The 24656-nt window shown below is 37.7% G+C and overlaps 1 protein-coding gene across 1 annotated transcript; it reads left to right on the top strand.

The window, feature by feature from the left end:
• Nucleotides 1–933: 933 nt before the first annotated feature.
• AKR1A1 (aldo-keto reductase family 1 member A1) lies at nt 934–23695 on the top strand. Its single transcript, XM_034414930.3, has 9 exons — nt 934–1142; nt 7968–8063; nt 10371–10490; nt 13029–13180; nt 13605–13800; nt 18242–18441; nt 20091–20163; nt 22484–22570; nt 22981–23695. The coding sequence occupies exons 2-9, from the start codon at nt 7974–7976 to the stop codon at nt 23044–23046; spliced, it is 984 nt and encodes a 327-aa protein (XP_034270821.2). The 5' UTR covers nt 934–1142; nt 7968–7973; the 3' UTR covers nt 23047–23695.
• The last annotated feature ends 961 nt before the right edge of the window (nt 23696–24656 follow it).

Below are 24656 nucleotides of genomic sequence, written 5' to 3'. Positions count from 1 at the left end.
TTTTGATCAAGCTTAAATGTTCCAAATACATACAAGATACATGCTGTTCCAAATACAGACAAGATACATGCATGTAACAACTACAAACAAGAGAGGGAATGTGAACCCCTTTTATATTGTTTAAGAAAGCCATAAACCTCCAATTCTGGCATTTTTGATTTGTGTATTCCCTGGAATTTATTTATTTATTATTCATATTTCTATGCCGCCCCTCTCCAAGGACTCTGGGCGGCTTACAACAAAGACAGTATACTAAGTAGCATATTTAATACCAGAATTTGGTTTGTGTATGTCCCCCCCAACAGAGTAGAGCCTCTTAATGACCATCATTAGCGTTATCTCTTCCTGATCATCTTCTTTGTGTTCACACTTTGCTATTTAGCCCTCTGGAGTGGAGGGAACTCAACAGATCAAAGATGAGATACGTTCTTAGGCAGGAGGGGGAGAAATAAGGCTCTGATCAAAAGGTGGAACATATAGTTTGACAAATGTCAGATACTTCACAACAAACCCCAATAACAATCCAGGAAGTTAGTCAATGTGGCATGTTTGTGTTATAACTACAAAGGGCATAATATATATGTCAGTGTCACAGGAAACAAATATTTACAGCATGCAGGTATACAGACATCATATATCTCGTGTGTGTGTGTGTGTGTGTGTGTGTGTGTGTGTGTGTGTGTGTGTGTGTTGCAGGAAACAATTAGCAAGTTTCTACTAATTCTAGTATTTCAGTAAATCTATTTCCTATCTATTTTTAAAGTCTCAGCATTTTTTTTGCATCGTAGTGACCAGAACTGCATTTAAACGTATTATACAACGAACGTGCCCATTTTATATATGCCAAAGCATATATATATATGATCAAGCAAGTGGATTTTTTCTTCAATAAATTGCACAGCCAGGGTCTAATGAAATTGGTTTCTTGCTGCCAGTAACTTGCAAAATAAGGGAAATACTGTATCCTCCAAGCTCACGTGGCTTGGAAAAGTCAGAAAGACTTGAGGAATGCTCGGTTAAATTTTAAACCCGGAAACGGAAACATTAAAATCAGAGGGGAGGGTGTGTGTTTTTTTTCTTTTTAACTTTCTTTTGAATTCCAGCGAAGGATTAGACTACTAGAGAACTCGAAGTGGTGCGCGGTGAGTGAGCTGTTGTGACTTTCCCGAAGCTAATATCTCCTTTGTCTTCATTTACGTCAGTCCGGTTTGTGCAGAGTCAGGGGGGGGGGTGTGAAACGTGTGGCTGAACTGGCGGGTATGTTAAGCTCCTTCGCTCGCTCTCTTTTTCTCGGGGTTAAAAGGATTGGCGGGGAACCTCCCATCTAGATAACGGGAAAAGAATTAAATGCAGCGTGGAATAGTAAGAGAATATTAGAAAATTAATCACAATGTGTGACTTTATGTATTTCAAACTACAGGTTTAGTCGTATGCCTTAGTGCAGAGGTCCTCAAACTTGGCAGCTTTTAAGACTTGTGGACTTCAACTTCCAGAATTCTCCAGCCAGCTATGCTGGCTGGAGAATTCTGGGAGTTGAAGTCCACAAGTCTTAAAGCTGCCAAGTTTGAGGACCCCTGCCTTAGTGGAAAATTTACTTTTTCCAAGTAAAGCGTGTAAGATAGCAACAGCATTTAGACTTGTATACCGCTTCACAGGGCTTTACAGCTCTCTCTAAGCGGTTTACAGAATCAGCATATTGCGCCCATCAATTCTCATTTTACCGACCTTGGAAAGGATGGAGGGCTGAGTCCTATCGATATTTTCTTGGACACCATTTAAGTGATAGGATTTATTTCTGAGACTATTTCACATTTCTGGCTGGACCAGGAGCAGTTATGATAAGCTTATGTTCCCAGGAACATAAAAAAAAAACCCCTTGAATATATTTAATACTGATCACAATCAGGATTTATTGTTCTCCCTTCATAGTTTTTCTCTATGCTGATGTATGTTCAAACATTTCCTTGTACAAAAGTAACGCAGGAAGCTGCTTTTATAACAGCTGTATAGAGTTTCAGTATGTGCAACACGCGCGCGCAGAGAGAGAGAGTTGTAGGCTGCAGTTGTAGAAGTTGAGACTGCAGAAGTATCTGCGGCTGAGCCATCAAGTTGATACCATATTAGCTCTTAGCAATCACATAGATAGACTTTTCCCATGTCAATCTGTCCCTAAATTGGTCTTCCAGTGGTATACCTATCGCTGCTGTAATTGTGTCTATCTACCTTGTTACAGGTCATCCTCTTCTATTTTCTTTCACCTTTCTCAGCATCAAAGTCTTCTCTAGAGAGCTAAACCTTTGCATAATATGTCCAGAGCAGGAAAATTTGAACTTGGCCATTTGTACCTCAAGTGAGAACTGGGGGTTTTGTTTGATTTTTTAAAATTTTGTTTGTCTTCTCCAAAACCAAATTCATTATTTTTCTTATTATGCTTCCTCAAAATCCAACCTTCACTTCCAAAGGAAAGAATAGTAGTCTCTTATCTTAATATTGAAGCTAATTGGACAAGTAGTACAATCTAATTTTAATAGTAGCAATGAAACAATTGTACTTGCTTGAAGATATTAGAATATATTATGTGGTGGATATGCGATCAAACATAGTGTGTCACGGTTATGCCTTCAGCTTTGGTTTGCTTCCCCTTCAGTATTGCTGCCTTTTGTTTTGTCTAAAAATGAAAAGGATCCTGACTAAAATGCATGCATCAGTAGCTGCATCTCTTTGAAGACGGCAGACACATAGTTTAATATGTAGTTTGAAAGAGTATAAATAAGGGAAATGGGTTCTTCATATCTTTGAATGTTTGTACAGTTTGCAATCTAAGTTAGCTTTCCTTATTTGCTGAATCAAATAGATTATTTTTATTAGAAATTTAATTGTAGAAGTAGAGATTAATGGTATTTAAATTCCATTCTAATTTTATTAATGTGTATTATCTACCCAACTCCAATGGAGTCTAATTGTTTATAGGTAGTATTTCATTGAGAACATAATTTATTATTTAAATTCCACCCAACTTCCAATGACTCTGAGAACCTTAAAATCGTTAAAATATTTTAAAACCAGCAACAATAGAAAACACACACACACACACAACCAAACAGAAGAACAATGATGGCAAAGAAAATAAATAGCTCTGTGGAAAAATTCTACAGCTGATCTTACTAAAAACTGAGGATGTTGAAACATAATTTCCTCTTATGATTAAGCTTGTAAAACAACTTTTTAGCTCACTGCAGGATGTTCCTCTTGGAAACAAAATGTTCTTCCTTCCCCATCTTCCTTTTCCACTGCCTGAGAAATGAGACTGTCAGCAAGAAAAGGAAAAGAATTCTTTGGACTTTAAACTCTTGGCACAGTTCAGTTTTCAACAGACTTCAGGATAATAGATAGATAGATAGATAGATAGATAGATAGACAGACAGACAGACAGACAGACAGACAGACAGACAGACAGACAGACAGACTGACTGACTGACTGACTGACTGACTGACTGACTGACTGACTGACTGACTGACTGACTTTTAGGGAAGGTTGTATTGAAAGCAGCAAGTGTTCTGTATTAGAAGGTCCTACATGAAACACATTATCTGGATCCATGCTTGTCAGATATCAGATCCTATCATATGACATGTCAATGGCCTTTAGTATCTTGAGGAAATGTATCTTTTTGTTCTTAATAGCATTTTGAATGCCTGGCACCATTAACCATGGTACCCCACTGGATTGTTTGGGGCACTGTGTTACAATCACTGAACTCCTACCTAAGTAGGGGGTTCCACTAAATTATCATAGGGGAACACTGCTTGAATCCATGGCTACTCCCATGTGGGGTGTAGCTTTTTTTCCCCTATGGTATTTAACATATATGAAGCTAGTGGGGAAGGTTTGTTTCAGGGTACTGTGCTGACAATTTCTACATTGCCACACCAGCCTATGCTCGATCAGGTTTTGACAGCTGAACTGGAGGCTGTCAAGATCTAGATAGTGCAAAACAAGATTAAATTAAATCCTCCTGTCCAGGTTGCTTGCCATCAATAAGGTTGGGTATTCTACTAATGTTGGCTACAGTAAGACTCTTTCTGCGTTGACTGTCCCTTCAAAGGAATAGTTCTCTGGTTTAGGAGAGTTTATAATCCTCCTTAGCTCCTCCTCCAGCTGTTGCCACTTTTGTTTTAGCTGATGTGCTAATTTTAGACCTGGGATACCTTGTACACAATGATGTGTTCCCTAATCACTATGTAATTATTGGACAACTGCAACATGTTCTACAGGTAGTCCTTGATTTATGACCGGCCACTTAGTGCTGTTAAGCATTACAATGGACATCCCCACCCCAAAGCTACTTAGTACTCAGTTTTGAAGTTACAAATGCTGTAGCATCCCTGCGGTCACATGAACAAAATTTGGGCAGATTCACCCTTACAACTGGCCTCAGAGACTGTCTGCCTCTCCCCATCCCTCCCTGCAGGGTCCCTGCAGGCTTTTTGCCTGTTTCCCCCCCCGCCCCTGCCCCCCACTTCCCAAATTCCTTATAGTGAGGCTTTCTGCTTCCATATACTGTATTTTCACTCCATAAGACGCACCTGACCATAAGATGAACTCCTGTTTTCGGCCTCTGCGTGCCCCATTTTTGGCCTCTATGCATCCCATTTTTCGCCTTTACATGCCCTGTTTTTAGCCTCCACACTCCCTGTTTTCGGCCTCCACGGGACGCACAGTGGCCAAAAATGGGACACGCGGAAGCCAAAAACGGTAGAAGGGTGTGGGCTGGCAGGTGGGCGGGGCTTCATCAATATTCGCTCCATAAGACGCACAGACATTTCCACCCACTTTTGGGAGACAAAAAAGTGTGTATTATGGAGCGAAAATATATGTAGGTCTTTAAGTGTGTGTAGAAGCAAAAAGGGCTTATGGTCACAGCACCTAAGGAGTCCTAAATCCAATGGTGAGGGCCATTTATATTGTAGTGTTGTATCTTCACATCACAGAAATAATAAGAGCACTAAGACCTGAAGCTAGCAGTTACTTTGCATATAAAATGTATTTTCATGAGTAATATTCTGTCAGTGAGAAGTAACACCTGATGCACTGATATAAAACGGAAAGTTTTAATCTAATTTAATGTATTAATTTCTCGCCTGGGGAAAAGTTCTTAGGTCATCTAGCAGTTCTATAAGGCATTATTTAAACTTAAAGGAAGCCTTTTTTGATGCTTACTAATTCAAAATTATCATAAATATTTACCCATGTTAGCAGCTATGCAGAAGAGTTAAATAATCTTATATATAATTTATGATGTGGAAATGGACAGAATTTGTGAATGAACATCTGGCATTCTATAATGTTTGCTATAAAATTCGGATTTCACTATTACTCTTATCAAATATGAGATTGCTTGGTTGATAGGCTTCCCTATGTTCAGATAATGACTAATACAATCATGTAAGTGGCAAACTGCATGTACAGACCTGTCTGTAGTTCCTGCGCAGATTTCCTAACTAAAGTACATACTGTACACACACATTATCTTAAAATTAGATTTCAAGGTGGAGGAGAATAGCAGCTTACTCTGTAGACAATGTGCTTAATCTCCTGTGCCCAATCCTTCCTTTCCCTTTCTCTCTCTCCTTACAAAGCTGAACTGTGCAGGCCCAGTACTTCCATTCTTAGACTAGATTTATGAAAGTTTCATAAAAGTCCTTTGTTCTGATAATGTATAATAATTGTCAACTATCTAAGAAAATACACAGCATGTGATGACATTTTCCGTAACAGCAATTTGATTATCAGACAGATATTTTCATAGCATGAATATAATAATTAGAAAGTGATTACTATCCGGGAATCATTGATAACTTTGAAGCAGGGGCTGATAAGAGCATTTGGGAATCCAAGGTAGCCTTTATAGGTTTGTCAGCCCTTCAAGGCAAACCACGTCTATCGAAAGAAATTCTAAAATACTAGAACCCTATAGAGACAGACAGACAGACAGACAGACAGACAGACAGACAGACAGACAGACAGACAGACAGACAGAGACAGACAAAATAATCTTAGAAGTGGGATAGTGTTTTTCCTTCTATCCTCCTTCTATCAAAGATAATCAAAGGTGGGACAATCTTGAGGGTTTTTTTTTTTTTTTTTTTACAAAATCCTGTTTTCCCAGGCTAAACTTGCATTTTATCAATGGTTGACATATATTTTTTCCCATATTTCTCTACAGGTTAGAATCTCCAAAATATCTTTTTTTTTAAAGTTCAAGTTACCTGATACAATTTAGAAAGTCGAGATGGCTTTTTCCTATTATGATCTGACGTGTGTGGATCTATGTGTTTTATTAGTGTAAAATATATATGTGATTTCTCAGGCATTCTGTCCAATGGCAAGCAGCATTAAAATCTTATTTTGATAGTGTTGCTTTTATCCACATTCCCCAGTTGGAGGGTTTCATAGAACGTCTTTGAAGTAGATGTTTGGAGTCTCTCAGAATTCAGTTCTTATATGTACTTCACTAGACAGGGGTGAAAAAAACATGCTTGTAATTGTTTGCTTCCTCACAGAGAGACTTTTAGCAGTACTCATAGTTGTTCCCTCATATTTGAATTGGAGAAATACTCTAAAGATGTTCTGTTTTGGAGACTGATGAATTATTTCTGTAGCACTTCCATATTTTTGGTAATTTAGAAAAAAAAGGGTTCACAGATCTTTACCCATGGAGTTTATATAATTTAAAGTTAGATATAAGGAAATGATTTCGAGAAAGGATGAGGGAAGTAAAAGCAGGGGTAAATAAGATTTTTTATTCTAGGTTCCAATAAAATCACTTCAAGAATAATTTCTCGAGTCTAACTTTATGTTGCACTCTCAGAATTTTCAGTTTGTTCCTGAAAGAATAACTGGTTATGGTTAACCCTACTGTTAACCATAATCTTTTGTTTTGCCAAGAATAGTTCACAAAAATGTATAGGAACTCATACAAAGAATTAATCTATAGGCTGCCGGTCTACAAATTACCTGGAATCTAGAAGCATGCACACAAAAAAAATTCTTAATTTGAAACAAAATATCCCTGTTCAAAACAAACACATTATATCTGGCCATTTTTGTGCATAGCTGAAGAACCAAACAAAGCAACACAATTTTTGCATTTGGCAATTTGAAAACTCAGGAATCTGTCAATGCACATTCACTTAATAAGCACTGTAATGCTCATTCACTGGTTAGTCAGGGAGCAAATGTTTAATGTTCCCTACTGTGCTGTGAAAATGGCAAGGCAAGACAAAAGTGTAAAATATTGAAATATTTTCAGGTTGAAAATCTTTTTTCTTCTTTGTAGGCTTAAAAAAGTAATAGAATGTGGTTCTAAAGAATAAAAAGTGTCTCTGTGCATATAAACAAAAATTCATTCACATTGAAATTAATACAAACAACCTGTTGCAACATAATTTCCTGAGTTATACAAAAGACATTTTGCATTTATGTGTGTGCCTGAACCTCCAAAGTGCAATGTGCATCCCCGTGCATGTGCACTGCCCCCACACATGCATGCACAGCCCCCCACATGTGCACCCCTGCGCATGTGCAGCAGAGACCCAAAGACTAGCTGGCTGGTGGGAGGCACCCATGAATGCGTGGCGAAGCTGAACTGGGGTGACTAAAACTGTTGTTTTAGTAGGCTATTCTTTTATTTTGTAATATTTCAGTATGTTGTTTCTCTCCATTTTATTCAGCTATTATTTATTTTTATGCATTCTGTGGTTCTTTTAAAATTGTTGCCCTTGATAGAGTATAAAATGAATACACTGAATATTAACTAAAATGTTTATGTAATATAACACTTCATCCAATTATTATTTTCTTAAATTGAATGGCATTCAACATCACAAAGGCAGTCCAATCTGCAGGTTTTCTGTTTTGTGCAGTTAAACAATTAGAATATAAACTATCATTACATTTTGTTTAGATAAAGATGCCTTCTGAATGCAACCATGCTTTGCTTCATACTGGACAAAGAATGCCTTTTGTTGGATTAGGTACTTGGAAGAGTGATGCTGGACAAGTAAGTAGTTCACTATTAAGTTGAGGGAAGTTAGTTAAAAGTATTTAAGAGCTTAAATTCTGTGTGCTGATAGAAAGGTATGTTTTCATTATCTGTTAATTAAAAGGTTGGGTGAAAGAATTAGGTTTCTTCCATGATCACATTATATTCTGCATTTCCATCCTTCCTAGCCCATTTTGCTGTCAGCATAAATCATAAATTCTGTTATATTTACTCTAAAATTAAGGCTTGACTAGTGGTTATCAAAAGAAAAAAAATCCCAGTAATGTCCCTATTGATCAAAACATAGAGTCACAATATTTTTCAAAGAGAGAAACTTTATAAATTCCTACAAAATAACTCAATTTTCATAAAAGAGAATGGACTCTCCTGATGAAATTATGAAGAAGATATCCTGGGTTAGTGTCCTACTTAGTGTTAGACTTCTGAAAAGCTGGGCAAATATTTTAAATCACTAAAGCAGGAGTGTCAAACTGGCATGGGCCGGATGTGTCACGCTCAGGCAACACCCACCCCAGTTCCATGAATGGGAAAAATGTCGTGAAACATCATATGACGGCAACATGACAGTGAGTTTGACATCCATGCACTAGAGGTTATAATGACATTCAGTTTCAAATTACAAGGTATGTATATAGTATTGCCAATTTACTTTAGTGGCTATGTTCCCATACTTCCAAATCAGGGGTAAAAATAGGAGCCTTGGAGGTTTCAGGTGACCCACTAGCATCTATTTTGTAATCCTCAGATTCCTTTCAAGTAGGAAATCCTTTCAATTTGGCTGTAATTTCTGCAGCCAAAAGTTGCATCTTCAAAAGTGGTTGGGGCTAGAACCTTAGAAATTAATAACATGTAAGAGAAAAAATTAAATAAAAATAAAAGAACAGAGAGAAAAACACTTATGTACAGTAGAGCCTTTGGTCATGTCCATAATGCATTTCATAACTTTGGTCACAAACCGATTTGGTTATGACCAAATTTTGGAAATTTGGCGCTTACAAAAAAAATGGTGCGAAAGGGGAAATGGGCCGCAAAAAAAAAAGATTGTGAATTTTTTGGTCGGAACCCGATTTGGTCGTGGTCAGAAGCGTTCATGACTAGAGGTCACGACTAAATGTGAAATATGACCAATCCAAACTAATTTAGCATACTTTGTAGCTAGAAGAAATTTGAAGGCAGAGTCAATATTGTATAGTTGTTTGAGAACGCATCAACACTGCATTTATGAACTAGTCTGAACACCAGGTTAAATAATGACAGACAGACATGTTTCCACACATAAAACCTTATGTCTGTTTTTCTTATGAATTCTAGTTAGTTAAGTAAGTCTCTGTTTGAACAAGAATAGGGATTTCCTATTTTTCTCTCTAAGATATAAGTAGGGCGAAAGTAAGAGTAAGAGTTTTCTGTCTTAATAAATCTTTTTTTATTAATGTTATTTAAATACTCAATATTATTTCAGAACTCTGCCTATGTTCAGAAGCATATCTGCTAAATTCAGCTTTCTAGCAATAGTGCAGTGAATAGAAATCAAGGCAAGATATTACTGTGTGAAGCAGAGAGCACTGAAATATAATAAGAAACCAAAGTAGGGTTAAATTTGCAGAATCAAGGTTACAGAATCAAGCTATTATTCAATCTATCTGCAGCAAGTAACAACTCACTTTGGCTGGTCTTGAAAAAGCTAAGGAGTGGGACGTGGTAATATTTGAATGGGAGAGCATGTAGAAATTCCAGCCATGGGAAGTTTAAAAATCACTTTCCCAGTGTCACCAAGAAAACCTGTATTCATGAAGTCACCAGGAGCCAAACTGAATTCAACAGGGATCTTTTCTTTTTACATGATTGAACAAGAGACTTCCTAAAGCCATTTTACGATTCTTACAATTTGTAGCTATTTATTAAGGCAAGAAAGCTGGTGAAATAATCAGATGCATGGCAGTATTGTAGATGAGGAAAACCTGTTAAAATAAATGCCATCGTTTTTTGTCAAAAGACAGAAATAATACGCATTTCTAAGTTAGGCTGCTTTCTGTGACAATTCTGACTATTGTGCTTACATAGTAATCTCCAAGGAATGCACCAGTTTTCCTAAGAATACAGTGAGAGTTACAGTTTTTTCTTCCCTTCTGTCATTCTTTTGTCTTTCTTCTGGGTATATGTACATGCCCCACCTCATACAACATACCTTAAACAACTCTTTTATTTGTCTTATTGTTTGTCTTAGAGTAGCCTTTTTGGTCAAATGGAATTGGAATATGCTTCCTTGTATTCTAATCCACTGTTCTTTTCATTTTTCTGTTCTAGGTAAAAGAGGCTGTAAAGTATGCCCTTAGTGTGGGCTATCGCCACATTGACTGTGCTACAGCTTATAGCAACGAAGCAGAAATAGGTGAAGCTCTCCAGGAGACTGTTGGAGCTGACAAGGTAAAATAAAGAATCTCTCTGGGTTCCTGTTAAAAAGGAAAGGTAGAAAGGCCAGCCATGCAAAGTATTGTATGGTATTGTAAATTCCTCCTGGTTCTGTTTATTTAAGGTTCTGCCCTCCTGAGGTTTTCGCAAGAAACACTTTATAAGAGAAGTTACAGTTAGTTGTTTATGGAAATGAAGTTTTATTAGATAGTGAGCAGAAAGTGAAAGCCAGAATTGTATTCACAATACAGATGGCACAAAAAGATCTATTAATCAGTGAGCAATCTTAGAATTCAGAACGAATCAGAAATATATCATAAACTGAAGAAGTATGTCCTGTTTTCTGCTTTGGACATCTATCTTATATACCATAATCTGCATACAGGTATCCCTCAACCTGTATCAATCCCTCTGATTGTAGGAAGCCAGCAGGAAGTTGCCTCACCTAATGCCTGTGGAATTTAGTTAACAACGGCAACTGGGACTACAGGTAGTCCTCAACTTACGACCACAATTGAGCCCAAAATTTATGTTGCTGAGTAAGAAATTGGTTAAGTGAGTTTTGACCCATTTTACGACTCTTCTTGCCATAGTTAAGTGAATCACTGCAGTTGTTAAATTGGTAACACGGTTGTTGAATCTGGTTTTCCCCCATTGACTTTGCTTGTCAGAAGGTTGCAAAAGGGGATCATATCAGTGACCCCGGGACACTCTAACCGTCATAAATGTGAGTTGTCAAGCATGCAAATATAAATCACGTGACCATGGGGTTGCTGCAATGGTCAAGTGTGAAAAATGGTCATAAGTCACTTTTTCAGTGCTGTTGTAACTTTAAACAGCCATTAAGTGAGCTGTTGTAAGTCGAGGGCTACCTGTACAGGTATTGCTGTTGCTAAGTAATGCAAACGGATTGTTTAGCAGTTAAAACAGCAGATCCTGGTGGCTCAGCAGACTGATAGCATTGTGATTAACACCAGCTGTCTGCAATTACAGTAAGCTCGAATCTCACCAGGCTCAAGGTTGATTCAGCCTTCCATCCTTTCTAAGGTAGGTAATTGAGGACCCAGTTTGTGGGAGCAATAAGCTGACTTTGTATAAATATACAAAAAGTATGAAGGCTATTGCTTAACGCATTGTAAGCCGCCCTGAGTCTCCGGAGAAGGGCAGCATATAAATCAAATTAAAAAAAAAAAAATTCTGGTCCCAATTGCAGTCATAAGTCGAAGACTCTGTATTATTTTTTATGGTACCAACAAACCACAAGATACCAACAATTTTCCACAAAGAATTATATTTTGATATCTCTATAGATGAAATGCATGTAAGCGTACAAATGAGACGGTGGCAAAATGTATCTATATATTTGTTATATTTGTATGCTGCATGTTTCTGACAAAATTAATGCCCAATGGTCCTGGAGTGCCCACAATTTCCCTAAACATGTCAATTTGCATCAAACTATCTTTTTAATTAAATAGCCAAACGCTTGCAAAATAAGACAACTATTTTTCTTATTACCTTTCATTTTAAATGTTTTTTTTAAAAAAATATTTAATCTCTAGTGCATATAAAAGCTTGTAAAATGTTATGTTGTGCCACCTGTCATAAAAAACGCTTGATCAGAAGTAAAGCTTGTCTCATGCCCCAATGACTAGTTCTTAATAATGGAAATACAAAAATCATTGCACAATGGGAACAGTTTCAGTAAGCATGATCCACAGTGAGGAAGCAAATATTTAAAATTAGGATGGAGAGATAAAGAGTTTTAGCAGATGGTAGCTTTTCTGAGCTTGTAAATTAAGCAGTGTTGAACCTGGTTCCTGCTTGAATGGGAGATGTGTGGAGAAAAGTTGGGTTGTAGGTTGGGCCAGAAAAAACATCTTAGAAGGCAGGGGCAAAGCATTTTAGTATTGGCAGCATGAAAAAATGGACATACTCTTCAAATCATCAGAAGATGAACTCAACTTGGAGGAAGGAACACTAAAGTAGATTATGACTAGATAAATAAGGAATGGGCTTAAAATGAAAAGATGAACTCTTAATATGTAAAAAAGAAGAGTTATTGTCAGGATCACATCTAATTGTCAATTTGATCATGTTTCTGCTACAAAAAACTCTGGAAATGAATGTATGAATTAGAAGGAAGGAAAAATATGCAAAACAATTTAGACAGAATGAAAGTTTGCTTGTTATGTTTGGCATAAAGTGAACATTATTATGTTAAATGCAGCATGGTGGTATCTTAAAACTTGAAACACAGCACCTTTTCATAGAAATGATTTTGTTTGGAGGTCTTAAGAGATCTAAACAATCGCATAAGAATTTTAGAACTTATTTGTACTTCGGAGTGAAGCGTCTCCCATTCTACACAGATTCGTCCATTCATTTCCTTCTCCTCAGCCGGAAATAGAACCTGAAATATTAATACAGAGATATTGAATTGAGCAAAATGTAGGTTAGTGCTCTTCTTTGGTGCTCTTCTTTGGTGACATGTCTTCACTTGTATTAAGAAATACTTGAAACAATAATGATTCACTGTTATTCTTTTTAAAGGCTGTTAAAAGGGAAGAATTGTTTGTAACATCAAAGCTATGGAACACCAAACACCACCCAGAAGATGTGGAGCCAGCTTTAAGGAAGACTCTGCAAGATCTAAAGCTGGATTACCTGGACCTCTACCTTATGCACTGGCCACATGCCTTCGAGTGCGTTTTAATTAAGAGAGTAAACCTCAATTTGTTATTTATTTAAACTGGGGCACAGGACCGGGGAACAGAGACGGATAGAGGCTGAAATTTACTCCTTTTTAAAAAATGGGTGGGGGAGGGAATGAACATTGTGGAAGTTACATATGATTCAAATCCTATCGCAATGGTGATGCTCTGTTACTTGTTCAGAATAGTGCTGAAAGCACTCTAAGAAAAATTATATATGACTCCTGGAAGTATTTTGTTTTGCGTGTACATTCTGGAGGGTTACCATTAATTTGTATAATTCATAATACTGTGAAAATTTGTAAAGTTCATAATGCTATAAAAATGTAACTAATAAATAGTAAAGTAATTATTTTAAAGTGTATTCGTTCTTAATGGTATTTCCAATGGATTTGCTATCTATTTTTTATAATAGGCGAGGAAATAATCTTTTCCCCAAGAATCCTGATGGTACAATGCGTTATGATTATATTGACTACAAAGATACATGGAAGGCTATGGAAAAATTGGTGGAAAAAGGCTTGGTGAAAGCTATTGGACTTTCAAATTTCAATAGTCGACAGATTGATGATGTTCTCAGCATAGCTTCTGTCAAGCCAGCAGTTCTACAGGTAAGATAGAAGAAGGAAAAGAGGATGTGATTGATAATAAGATTATGATTAAAGGAAATACAGTGTAAATGAAACAAGTTGTGGTTTTTTTTGAGAGGCATGTCAACTTACCTGGGTCAAGAAATAGCTTCTTAAGGAGGGGGTGTACCACACCTTCCTCTTTCAAAGCTGCCAGCACCACCACCCCTTTCAAAGACTAATTCACCACTCCTGTATCCAATCTGTTATCCCCCTCTCTGGTCATATACTAGTCAGGAAGAGTATGGATCTAAATAGAGGTGGTGAAGTTCATCCAAGAGAGGACTTTGTTCCTGTCCTCAGCTGTCACAGGCTTGAAAAAATCCCAGATGAGTTTACAAAATGTTACCTTTGTCATCTCACAAGACTTTATAAGCATTTCATCTGAACAGATAAGAATGATTTTGTCTGCAAAATATCTAGTAAAGTGGTCATAGTGGCCTACTGGAGAATCCAACAATGATTTAGATCACATAAAATAAGGTAGCTAGATGGCATTCTGCCAATAGACTAACTGGACAAATATTGAAGCTTTATCACCCTTTCTGCATCCTATGTTCAATCGCCTTCCCTTGGGACCGGAAATTGGCAAATGGGCTGTTTTCGGCTTCCAGAGGACTTCTGGGGGTGTGTGGAGAGGGCCGTTTTTGCCCTCCCTAGACTCCTAGAGAGGCTCTGGAGGCTGGAAGACAGCAAAAAATGGGCCTTCCGGTCCCACCGGACGTTGGCAAATGGGCCATTTCTGGCCTCTGGAGGGCCTCGGGGTGGGGGAGGCCGTTTTCGCCCTCCCCAGACTCCTAGAAACGCTCTGGAGGCAGGTGAGAAAGAAAAACGAGCCTTCCCCACCACCCCTGAGGCTTTCCGGAGGCAGGAAACAATCTGTTTCCCTAATTCTGGTGGGCCCAGAAGGGCCGAAAATCAGTTGGCCGCCGCGCGCATGCGCCCCGGAGCTGAGCTCGTGTGCCCACTGATATGGCTACATGTGCACAGGTGTCGTAGGTTTGCCAGCACGGTCCTATAACATACTTCCAATAGGTTGAAATTGTCAGAGAGAGTCTATCACCAGGTAGGCAATCTTAAGCAGTTCTGGAAGGCACCATGCTGGCCAGCAGGGATGTTACTACATTAACAGTTCCCTGCTTGTCCTTGATACTCAGTTTCATATACAGGACTTTAGATGTAATGATTAGTACAAGAGTGCATCTGTTTACATCACCGTCTCATTGAATGTTATTGCCTCTCCTCTTTCCCAGCCTTGGTATCAAAGCTGGTATAGCTCCTGAAACCTGACCAGGCAGATCTTAGACAGAAGCAATCCTTCACTCTCACCTAATCCAGTTTGAAAGGTACATGTCCATGCAGGTCTGCTGCCTCCTCCATCCCAAGGCAATGTAGGGACATGCTCTTACTCCAAATAAAACTGGCATTGAAAAGAATCAACTGGAGGGCAAGTTTTCCAGCAGTTCAGAATCCAGGCTCTTAGTTGGGGCTGGGGGACAGAAATGGGGATTGGTATCAAATATCCAATTTACTTTTCTTGTAACAGCCTGTCTTCACTATGCCCTATGCCCCCTTTGCCCATCAGTATTTCCCATTTTGTCCTCTCCTGTCTCTTCTCTCACTTCAGGGCATCCTCAGCCTTTCAATACAATTATCACCGTGTCTGTATTTCTGAACAATCATTCTGCCATTTAGAATATAGCTACCTTAACAAAATGGGCCATAGGTGCCGTCCAGCTATCCCTCCCCTTATCCCACTACTCCTTCTCCCACTCATCCCCATCCCCATTGAAATCAATGTAACCTTCCATTCCAATTCCACCCTTAGGGTTTTTTCCACTCTACTCTTCCTGGCTGTCGTCTAGGAAAAAGAGCGCTCCCTCATGCTGTAAGCTTCCTTTTCCTCCTTTGGAAGTTGGTCCTCCATTCCACCTGCTCTTGCCATGTTCCAGGTCCAGTCCAGATTTCCCATACGTACAATGAAGTTTTCTACTCTTTCAGCATACCGTTTCTCAGCTATTTGAGTCCCTCCAGAAATGGCAGTGAAGAAACCACTTCTTTTTCCATGCAGTGTTGTTGATGCAAAAAGTTGCTATTTACCATTGGCCTTTCTTTCTTCAAGTGAACCTTATCCATCTTTTCCACCAACATAAATCTGTCAATTAACATCACTCTGTCTCTGCCCACTCAGGCTTTTTTGCAACATTCCACAATCCATCAAATATTTCAGGCCACTATCTCCAATTCTCTAGCCCCAGTTCGCCTTTCTCCATTATTGTTAGCAATCCCTTCTCTTTACGTTTTGCGCTTCCTCACATTACCTTCAACTCACAGTAAAGCATAGAATCTGCTGCCATGTCCTATCTCAGTGCTTTCCTTCCTGCATATGGAGTTTCTATTCTCTTGTATTCTATCAAGAAGATTGGACCATTCCAGAGCCAGCTCTATATTACAGGAAATTAATAGGTTGGTCGGTCCTCAGCCTTAATTCCACTTCAGGAAAATGGACTAAGAAATTAGCTAAATTAGTGTCATTTACACAGTGCATCATTTTCTCTGTATCTCTTCCTGTTGTTGGCAGCAAGCAGACATACCTAATGTTACATGTTAATGTTCTTTCATGTATAACTACATTGTGTACCTGCTCTGTGAGGCACTTGGCCAAGGCCTCACTCCTGCCCGTAGCTTGCAGGATTAGTGACCAAGGCAGCTAGCACTCGCCCTACTTCTGCTGATCCCTATTTCTTATTCTGCTTTGCCAGTTTTCTATGTCCTGCTTTCCAGGGTTTTTTTCTTTCTCCCTCCTTCATCATATATCCTCTTCACTATAGTTTTAAGTTAAAACCAATCTGAAAGAAGGGAGAAAGCATTAAAAAGTGTTTTTAATGTTATTGTCTCGTTTCCAAGATATGGTGAAGGCCAACTTTCCTCTCTCCTACAAAGTAATTTGAATATGTACCTTTGTGTTAAAAGTGTAGAGGCAGAGACAGTATGTTCTACCTTATAGCATATGTAGAAGAAGGAATTCCATCACTCAAGTTAGCTCCTTTGTTTCCATATGAGCCGCTGGAGAGCCAAAGGTGTGTTTTTATTAACAATGGAATAACTTAGTTTTAAAGAAATAATTTAAAATCCAGTAAAACAGGAATGGGGGATTTGTGAACCTTCAGATCTTGCCGAATGCAGCTCCTTTGATCACTGGCCATTGGCCAAACTGACTGGATATTAGCAGGGTCAGAGATGTCCAACTCCAGCCATAATGAAAGAAGTTATAGGAAGAAGAAGAATTTTTATGTTTTTTCCTGTGATCCCTTTTGTTTCACAGCATGTATTATTCTGATAACCTTATGGACCAGGATATGGATGTAATTGTGGTACTGGAGGGGGGAAATGTAATCGGCAAAGTGAAGATAATACATTTGGTGCAGTTATTTTGCTTCTAGTTAATGTAGCACAACTTACAAGCCACACACAATTTCTACCACAGCCATTTCTATACTTTGCCATTACATTTTCTAACATTAAAATTAGGAGAATTTTCTTTAAAAGAAGATATAGTTTGAAAATGCTTTAGTGATCTTGTTTCTGTTTATATAGTTCATCTGTCATAGAATATTCATCTAAGCTAGACAAAAATACAAGAGTATAGACCAGTGATGGCAAATCTTTTTCTCGTGGTGTGCTGGAAGTATGTATGTGTGTGCGCAACAGCTCGCGCATGTGCCAGCACCCATAATGCAATGCAAACTCTCCCACATGTGCATGCGCGACCCCCCTGGGCTCCCCCCATGCATGCGCTCCACATTGCGCATGCACATCCCGCACATGTGTTTCCCCCCTGCCCTGTTTTGGGCCTGGAAAGTCATTATTCTGAGGTCTGGGGCTTCCCTGTCTCCCCACATGAGCCGGCTTCTGGCATAGCCCCAGGCCTCTGGGGGGAGGAAGGGAGGCAGGGAGGAAAGCCCCGGCCTACTGTTCCTGCCGCCGCCACCCTCTTGCCCCCAACAACAGCGGTTCTTGTGTTGCCACTTCTCCGGCAGCACTAGGAGCAGCTGGCAGGGCAGAGAGGGCGGGGGCAGGCTGTGACGGCAGGCCGTTCTCATCAGATAAGAGACAGGCAGACTAGTTGGCTGGTGCGCATGCGTGCCCTGGAAACCCGGAAGAGGAATGAGTGATGTCATGCATGCCGGGCAACATGGCTCTGTGTGCCATAGGTTTGCCAACATGGGTATAGACTCTAGCTCAATACAATGTGCCAGAATGTTAGCTGCACATTTGCCACCAACCCTCAGATCATGATGGACTTAATTTCCCCTAAATTTTCAATGATTGGAACTTGTTTCTCTAAAATCTGCTCTTTCAGCAAAGTGATATTAGTTTTTTTGCCACCAGCCTGCTCACTATTGTTCATTGCTTTTAATAGGTGGAATGTCATCCTTACCTAGCCCAGAAAGAACTAATAGCTCATTGCCATCAGCGAGGGCTGGTAGTAACTGCTTACAGTCCTCTTGGTTCACCTGACCGGATGTGGAAGCACCCAGATGAGCCAGTATTGCTGGAAGAACCTGGGATAAAGAAACTGGCAGAAAAATACAACAAATCTCCTGCTCAGATTGTTCTCAGGTATTAATAAATTAGCCTTTTGAGAGAGCAACATTAACGATCTGAAAGAGCAGAGAGTTAGACCATAAAACTCTTTATATTCCTTATTAATACATTTAGCTAAACACTATATAGTACAAATTGGTGTTACAATGTTATGATGTGATGGCAAAAGGATTTCAACCATCCCAATTTTGTAAACACTTGAATTTTGATTGTGTAAGTGCTGAAATATTGCAGTGATTGTGGTGACTAAATGAATTTAGTATCCTCTTGAAAGAACAGAATGTAGAAATATATTACCAATATGAATATATTACCAATATAATACCAAGTGAGGCCATTGATTTGCCTAGCCCTAGGCCATTCTGAAGAGTTGCAGAGGCATTCCGGTTTTCAAACAAAGAGTTGTCAGGGATTGAATCTGAGACCTTTATAATGCAAAGTTTTTTAGAATCAAAAATTTCCTAAATTAGAAATGAAGGTGGTTTAATGGTTAAGCTGCTAGCCTAGAAACCAGGAGACTCTGAGTTCTAGTCTCACCTTAGACATGAAAAGCCAGGTAGGTGACCTTGGACCACTCACTCTCTCTCAATCCAACTCACCTCACAGGGTTGTTGTTGTTGTGAGAAAAATAGGAGGAAGGAGCATTAGACATGACTGGGGTTAGGGCTGATAACTTTAAAGCTAAACAGTGGGAAAGGGTAGAGATGGGAGAAACACTTAGATTGACTGGGCAGGATGTAGACACAGATACAGACAGAGATAAAGATTTAAGAGAAGAATATGAGAGACAAGTTAAAAAAAGAATAAGAATTAAAGTATTGATGCGGGCAAGAGATGATGGATAGAAGGTGGATACGAAAAAGAAGGGAAAGGGAAGAAAGAAAAAAATCCTCTTTTTTCTTTCCTTTTTTTATAATGGTGGCATAAGGATAAATTAGAATAGGCAAGTTTAAACAATATTGTGACTGGTAAACGTTGAGCAATTAAATAATGAAAACATATTTTAATATAAACGTGTATTAATATTAGAATCATAAAGAATGGATGAAAGCAAGAATGTGAATAGAGTTATTTTGTATGAGCATTAGACATTTATTTATTTATTTATTTATTAGATTTTTATACCGCCCCCTCTCCCGAAGGACTCGGGGCAGTGAACAGCCAAAATTAAAAAACATGTTTGCCACCCTGAAGTTATTCATAAAAATAATAAAGGAGGGATATAAATAAATAAGAAAGAGGAAAAAGAATGTTAATTTTTGCAATGTAACTAAACATTATTATATTTTGTTAATAGTACAGTATTATTTTTATTATACAGTATTAATGTTTTTATTCTTCCATTGAAAACAACTCTGTAATTTAAAATGAAGATTTGCAGTAGAAGGTACTTTACAAATGTTTTAATCAAATTAGCAAAAGCAAGGTAGCAGCTTAGTTTTTTCAAAAGAACTTCAGATTCTAGGAATACACTTTGAAGTTCCATTCAAAGAACCCTGATTAGTATTCTATATTCTATGTTATAATGGCATTATTTTTAACTTTGAGCCCAAAGTTTTGTAGCCTTGTAGAGAAAATATTATTTTCCCTGTCAGAATAGAACACTTTGGATTTTGTTTATCCTGAATGAGAAAATCACAGCTTGTTGTTTAATTCTGTGACAGATGGCAAGTTCAGCGGAAAGTAGTTGTTATCCCCAAGAGTGTTACCCCTGCACGCATACTCCAAAATCTTCACGTAAGTAGGACATCTGACTGACTTGCAAGAAGAAGCCATTACTGTAGGCAGCAATACTGAAGCTTCAACTGTGTTTTTTCACATGCACATTCTGATTTGTTTGAAGCTCCAGCTGATCAACTAATTTACTATTGAATTTTGCTACCACAGATTCTAGGCTTGGTTATGAGACTGTATTTTTTTACCTGCTACACTATGCTGGTTTAATATATCTGGTGTTTCTAGTTTGTGCATTCAATATATTTAACAGATGTTCACTTGTAAGCTTCTACCTCCCAGACTTTAAAGAAAACCTTTTCCCTTTTGATCTTGATAGGTCCAGTAGAATCCAAAATTTCTGTGTGGTGTCATATTACTGTATTGCTTTAAACTGCACTTCAAACATTATTTTAATGTTGCAATTTCCTTTTGAAGTTGTTATAACCTCTTTTATATTTTTCAAAAGCTTTATAAAAAATTCAGATAAATACAAATCCCTTCTCTGTCAGCCCTCTTATTTAGAAATCATTAAACAATAGATGTATGGCTATCCAGAAAGTGTTACAATTAATGCTATCTTATTTGCATGCTCTTGAAGTGATCAGAATAATTTGCAAATTTTTGCTTGTTTTTTTATTATTTCTACATATTACTTGGAGAGGTATTACATCTGTAGATGATTGGAAAGTTACTCTTTTTGCAATGATGGGAAGCAGAATTAACATCAATGCTTTTCTTTCCAAAGAATTATTGCTGAGTTTGTTTCTTGTTTCTGAAAAATATCCTTTTTGCTTAACTCACCAAAGAAAACTGCTCCTGCATTTTCTAGTCAGTTAAATTTGGTAGGTTATGGGAAAAATGAGCTGAACAGTTAATCCAGGGGAATAAATCAGTAATAGTCACTTTGGCATCTTGTCAACCAAGGAAGGTGGCTATAGGTTAGGCAGCACAACCTAATTCAGGAAGCCCATTCTGTAGGACATGGCCTTATCTTATCATGATGAATCACCTATTACTTTGATTTTGCAAAAATTCATGATGATGAAATCCCAAGTGGAAGACAAACTTCTATGGTTATGAACTATATCCTTTCATTGTTGTGTTGTGACCCAGTTTGCCTGAACAACTATGGCATATTAGGCATGTTGAGAAAGTTTCAGACTCCATGGTACTTACTTGGATCTTTACAAAAGCTTCTATAGTAGTATGCCTGAATATATTGTGACTCATTCAGCTATAAGCATACAATGGAACACCTTCCATGTAACTCTTCAGCCTTGTTGCAATATTAATAAAGTTACTACAGCAGGAATCATGAATCTAATGTTAGTGAGCTCCAATTTCCAGTGAATTCAGCCACTATAGACAATAGTGTGAGATGCTGAGATTATAATACAGCAATATCTGAAAGGTCACAAATTTCTCAGCTCATTACAATAGTCACTATTGTCCACTATCACCAGTTTTCACCAAATTATATAATGTTCTGAAGTTACTTTTTGTGACGAAAGTTTTGCAAGGAATAAACAATCTATTAATATGAACTCCTACTGAAGAATTTGCTTCTCTGAGTTCAGAGATTGCTGCTTTTTTGGCACTTGTTTTCCGTTGTATATCTCACTGAAGATAAAATTGTAACTTTCCTGTAAACTACACTCCAAATGTACAGTATATAGCACCGCCTAGTAGAAATTCTTAGTGTGAGTTTTTTAAGGTTGTCTCCAGTATCAGTTTCCTTGCAAGATGTCCTGTATTAATAGTTTTGCCAAGTTTCTGAAGTTTGTGTCTATTTATTTACAGTGCTATAAACAGTTTTTCTTATATAATGGAAGTCGTCATAAAGGAGATAACTTCACAATTTAAGCATAATGAAACTTTACAGATGAGGATTTTTTTTTCACACTTAGATCTTTTACAAAGTGTAAGAAACACTGAAAAGGATCATTTCTATATACCAGGCATGCTTGCTGACAAAAAAAACCTATGTTTTCTTTAGGTGGTTAGGATGTGCAATGCTTCAGATCTGCAGCCAAAAATATGCTTCAGAGTGGGCGGGGTGCATTCATACCACACCTATCTGCATCACCTTAAAGAAGCTGCATCTTTAAGGAGGTGCAGTGTGCACACCCATTCCCACTTCAAAGCATCTTTTGGCTTTAGCACTGAAGCATTGCACATCTCTTAATATATAGCTCTCATTACTTAGATATGTTCTGCACCTGTTTGCATTTACATGTGTTCTACAAGCAAATTTTTTAAGTGATTAAGACAACTAACTCATGAAATAGCAACAGTGAAAATCCTAGCCTGAATTAACAGTAAATGTATTTATATGTTTTAGGTGTTTGACTTCAGCCTGACCGTTGAAGAGATGAGTTCTATTGAGAGCCTGAATAAAAACTGGCGATATATTGTGCCAATGCTCACGGTAAAGGTTGTTTCTGTTCATACAAAATAAATAAATAAATAGATAACTAAATAAAATGAAACTGAAATTTGTAAAACACCCACCGAGTGTATTTAGTCTCCTATCCCTTCAACAATTTCGCTATCCTGTTCTGTCAACAAATACATGTTTAAATGTTATATTTGTTAATGTTTTAAATTAAAAGTTGCGATTAAGAAATGGATTAAAGTACAAATAAGTCCATAACATCCAGTAACAATGTTGACATGTTTAATTCTCCAAAGTAAAAATCTGTGTGCCCTCTAGTGGCTTGTAAGGTATAAAACCTTACACTATCTGAAAGTCAAATTTCAGATAGTGCTATATTCACTTTGAAATAGTAGAAACAATTGTGCTTCCTTTTAACTAACAGTTTTCTTTATCTTTTGCAGGTGGGGGACAAAATGATACCAAGGGATGCTGGACACCCCCTATATCCCTTCAATGAACCATATTAATTCATAAAACTACCAAGATGAAAAATGTATTTCCATTCAGGACTGTTGCTGCCATCATATACTAGATTTTAAAAAACACACCTAAATAAAGTATTATATCTGTGGGATTGCGTTTAATCCTGAAGAGTTAACAATGGTTTTAGAAAAATAACTGTTTAACAATATAAATTGTACAACCTGAAAATTTTTATAAGATCTTAATTAACATGTTCCTGCATCTTTTTTTAAACATCTGTACCAAAATATTTGCTTGAAATCTAATAGGGTGCAAAGAGTAATAAATGCAAGAAGTATATGCTTTACACATACCTAAATTTAAATTCTGGATCTCCTGACATAATATCTAATAGTTACATAAAGATTGTGGCCACAGGTTTCATGACTTTATCCCAATATAAGCACAGACCAAAAGAGTACAGGATGCATGGCATTGCTGCTGCCTTTAGCGCTGAATTAAAATAATTTGCCAACTCAGTTTACATTTAGCTAAATTACTTCTATCACATAATAGGATCATTTTACAAATTAGAGAGCTGTAACTCTCTGGATATGTGGGCATGTTTGATTTTACATGTCACAAAATGGCTACATGGAGAACATGTCACAGAACATTAGAAAACGAAATTAAAGTTCTAATCCTGGATGCATACTACTATCTCAATTTATTTTTGTACTTTAGTGCACCTTTCACCCTGGAATTTATGATAACTGAAATTTAAAGAAGTTTCCATTGGCTTAAGACCTACTCTTTCACAAGAAGTGAAATCCCATCTAAAACAGTTTGATGTGATGGTTAAGGTCCTGGCCTAGAAACCAGGAGACTATATGTTTTAGTCCTACCTCAGCTGTAAAAGTTAGCTGGGTAACTTTGAGCCAGCCACTTTCTCTCAGCCCAACCACTTCACAGGTGGTTGTGGGAAAATAAGAGGAGGAAGGAGTATTATGTATGTTCATCACCTTGAGTTGCTTGTAATAAAGATGGGATAAAAATCAATAAGTAAACAAGTAAAACAGGCTGACCAGAACGACCAGGCCTCCTTTGAACTGGATGTTAACTTGCTTCCCAGCTCCCATCCATTATAGAATTTATGTAGTGTTCAAGAGTACTAATGGCTTTCTGGGAAGGGAACTATAGTGTTAGGTGTTGTCAGCACATTGACAGTGTCTCATTGTGGTTCTATATAGATTTGAGATCTAACTTCATAGGGAACAACAGAATGCAGCACAGAAAGCATAGAATAGTAATTTAGCAGTCAAGATATAGAATAGTAATTCCTCCATCACTATCTTCTGGTGCAATCTCTCAGGGAACATTGAAAACACTATAATAATGCCTTTAAGCCTGGCCCCTGCCATGACCAATGACATTAGTTATGAAAGATGAAAAGTACTAATTAGAATTTAGAAATACAAAAATTAGCTACAGTTTGTGCATTAATCTGCTTCAGTGTTTTTAATAATCCCCCCACTGTTGTAGCAAAAAAAAATTGATAATTTATAGTATAAAGCCCCAGCCAGGTTGTTTACATTTTCTCTATAAGCAATCATGTAATTAGGCTAAGTCTGCATTTTAAGATTTGATAGGCACATAGGCGGCTATATAAATCCAA

This window comes from Pantherophis guttatus, chromosome 3 (assembly GCF_059756535.1).
Source record: "Pantherophis guttatus breed Tessera chromosome 3, ASM5975653v1, whole genome shotgun sequence".
Classification (NCBI taxonomy): domain Eukaryota; kingdom Metazoa; phylum Chordata; class Lepidosauria; order Squamata; family Colubridae; genus Pantherophis; species Pantherophis guttatus.
This window is presented reverse-complemented; position numbering and strand designations above follow the sequence as displayed.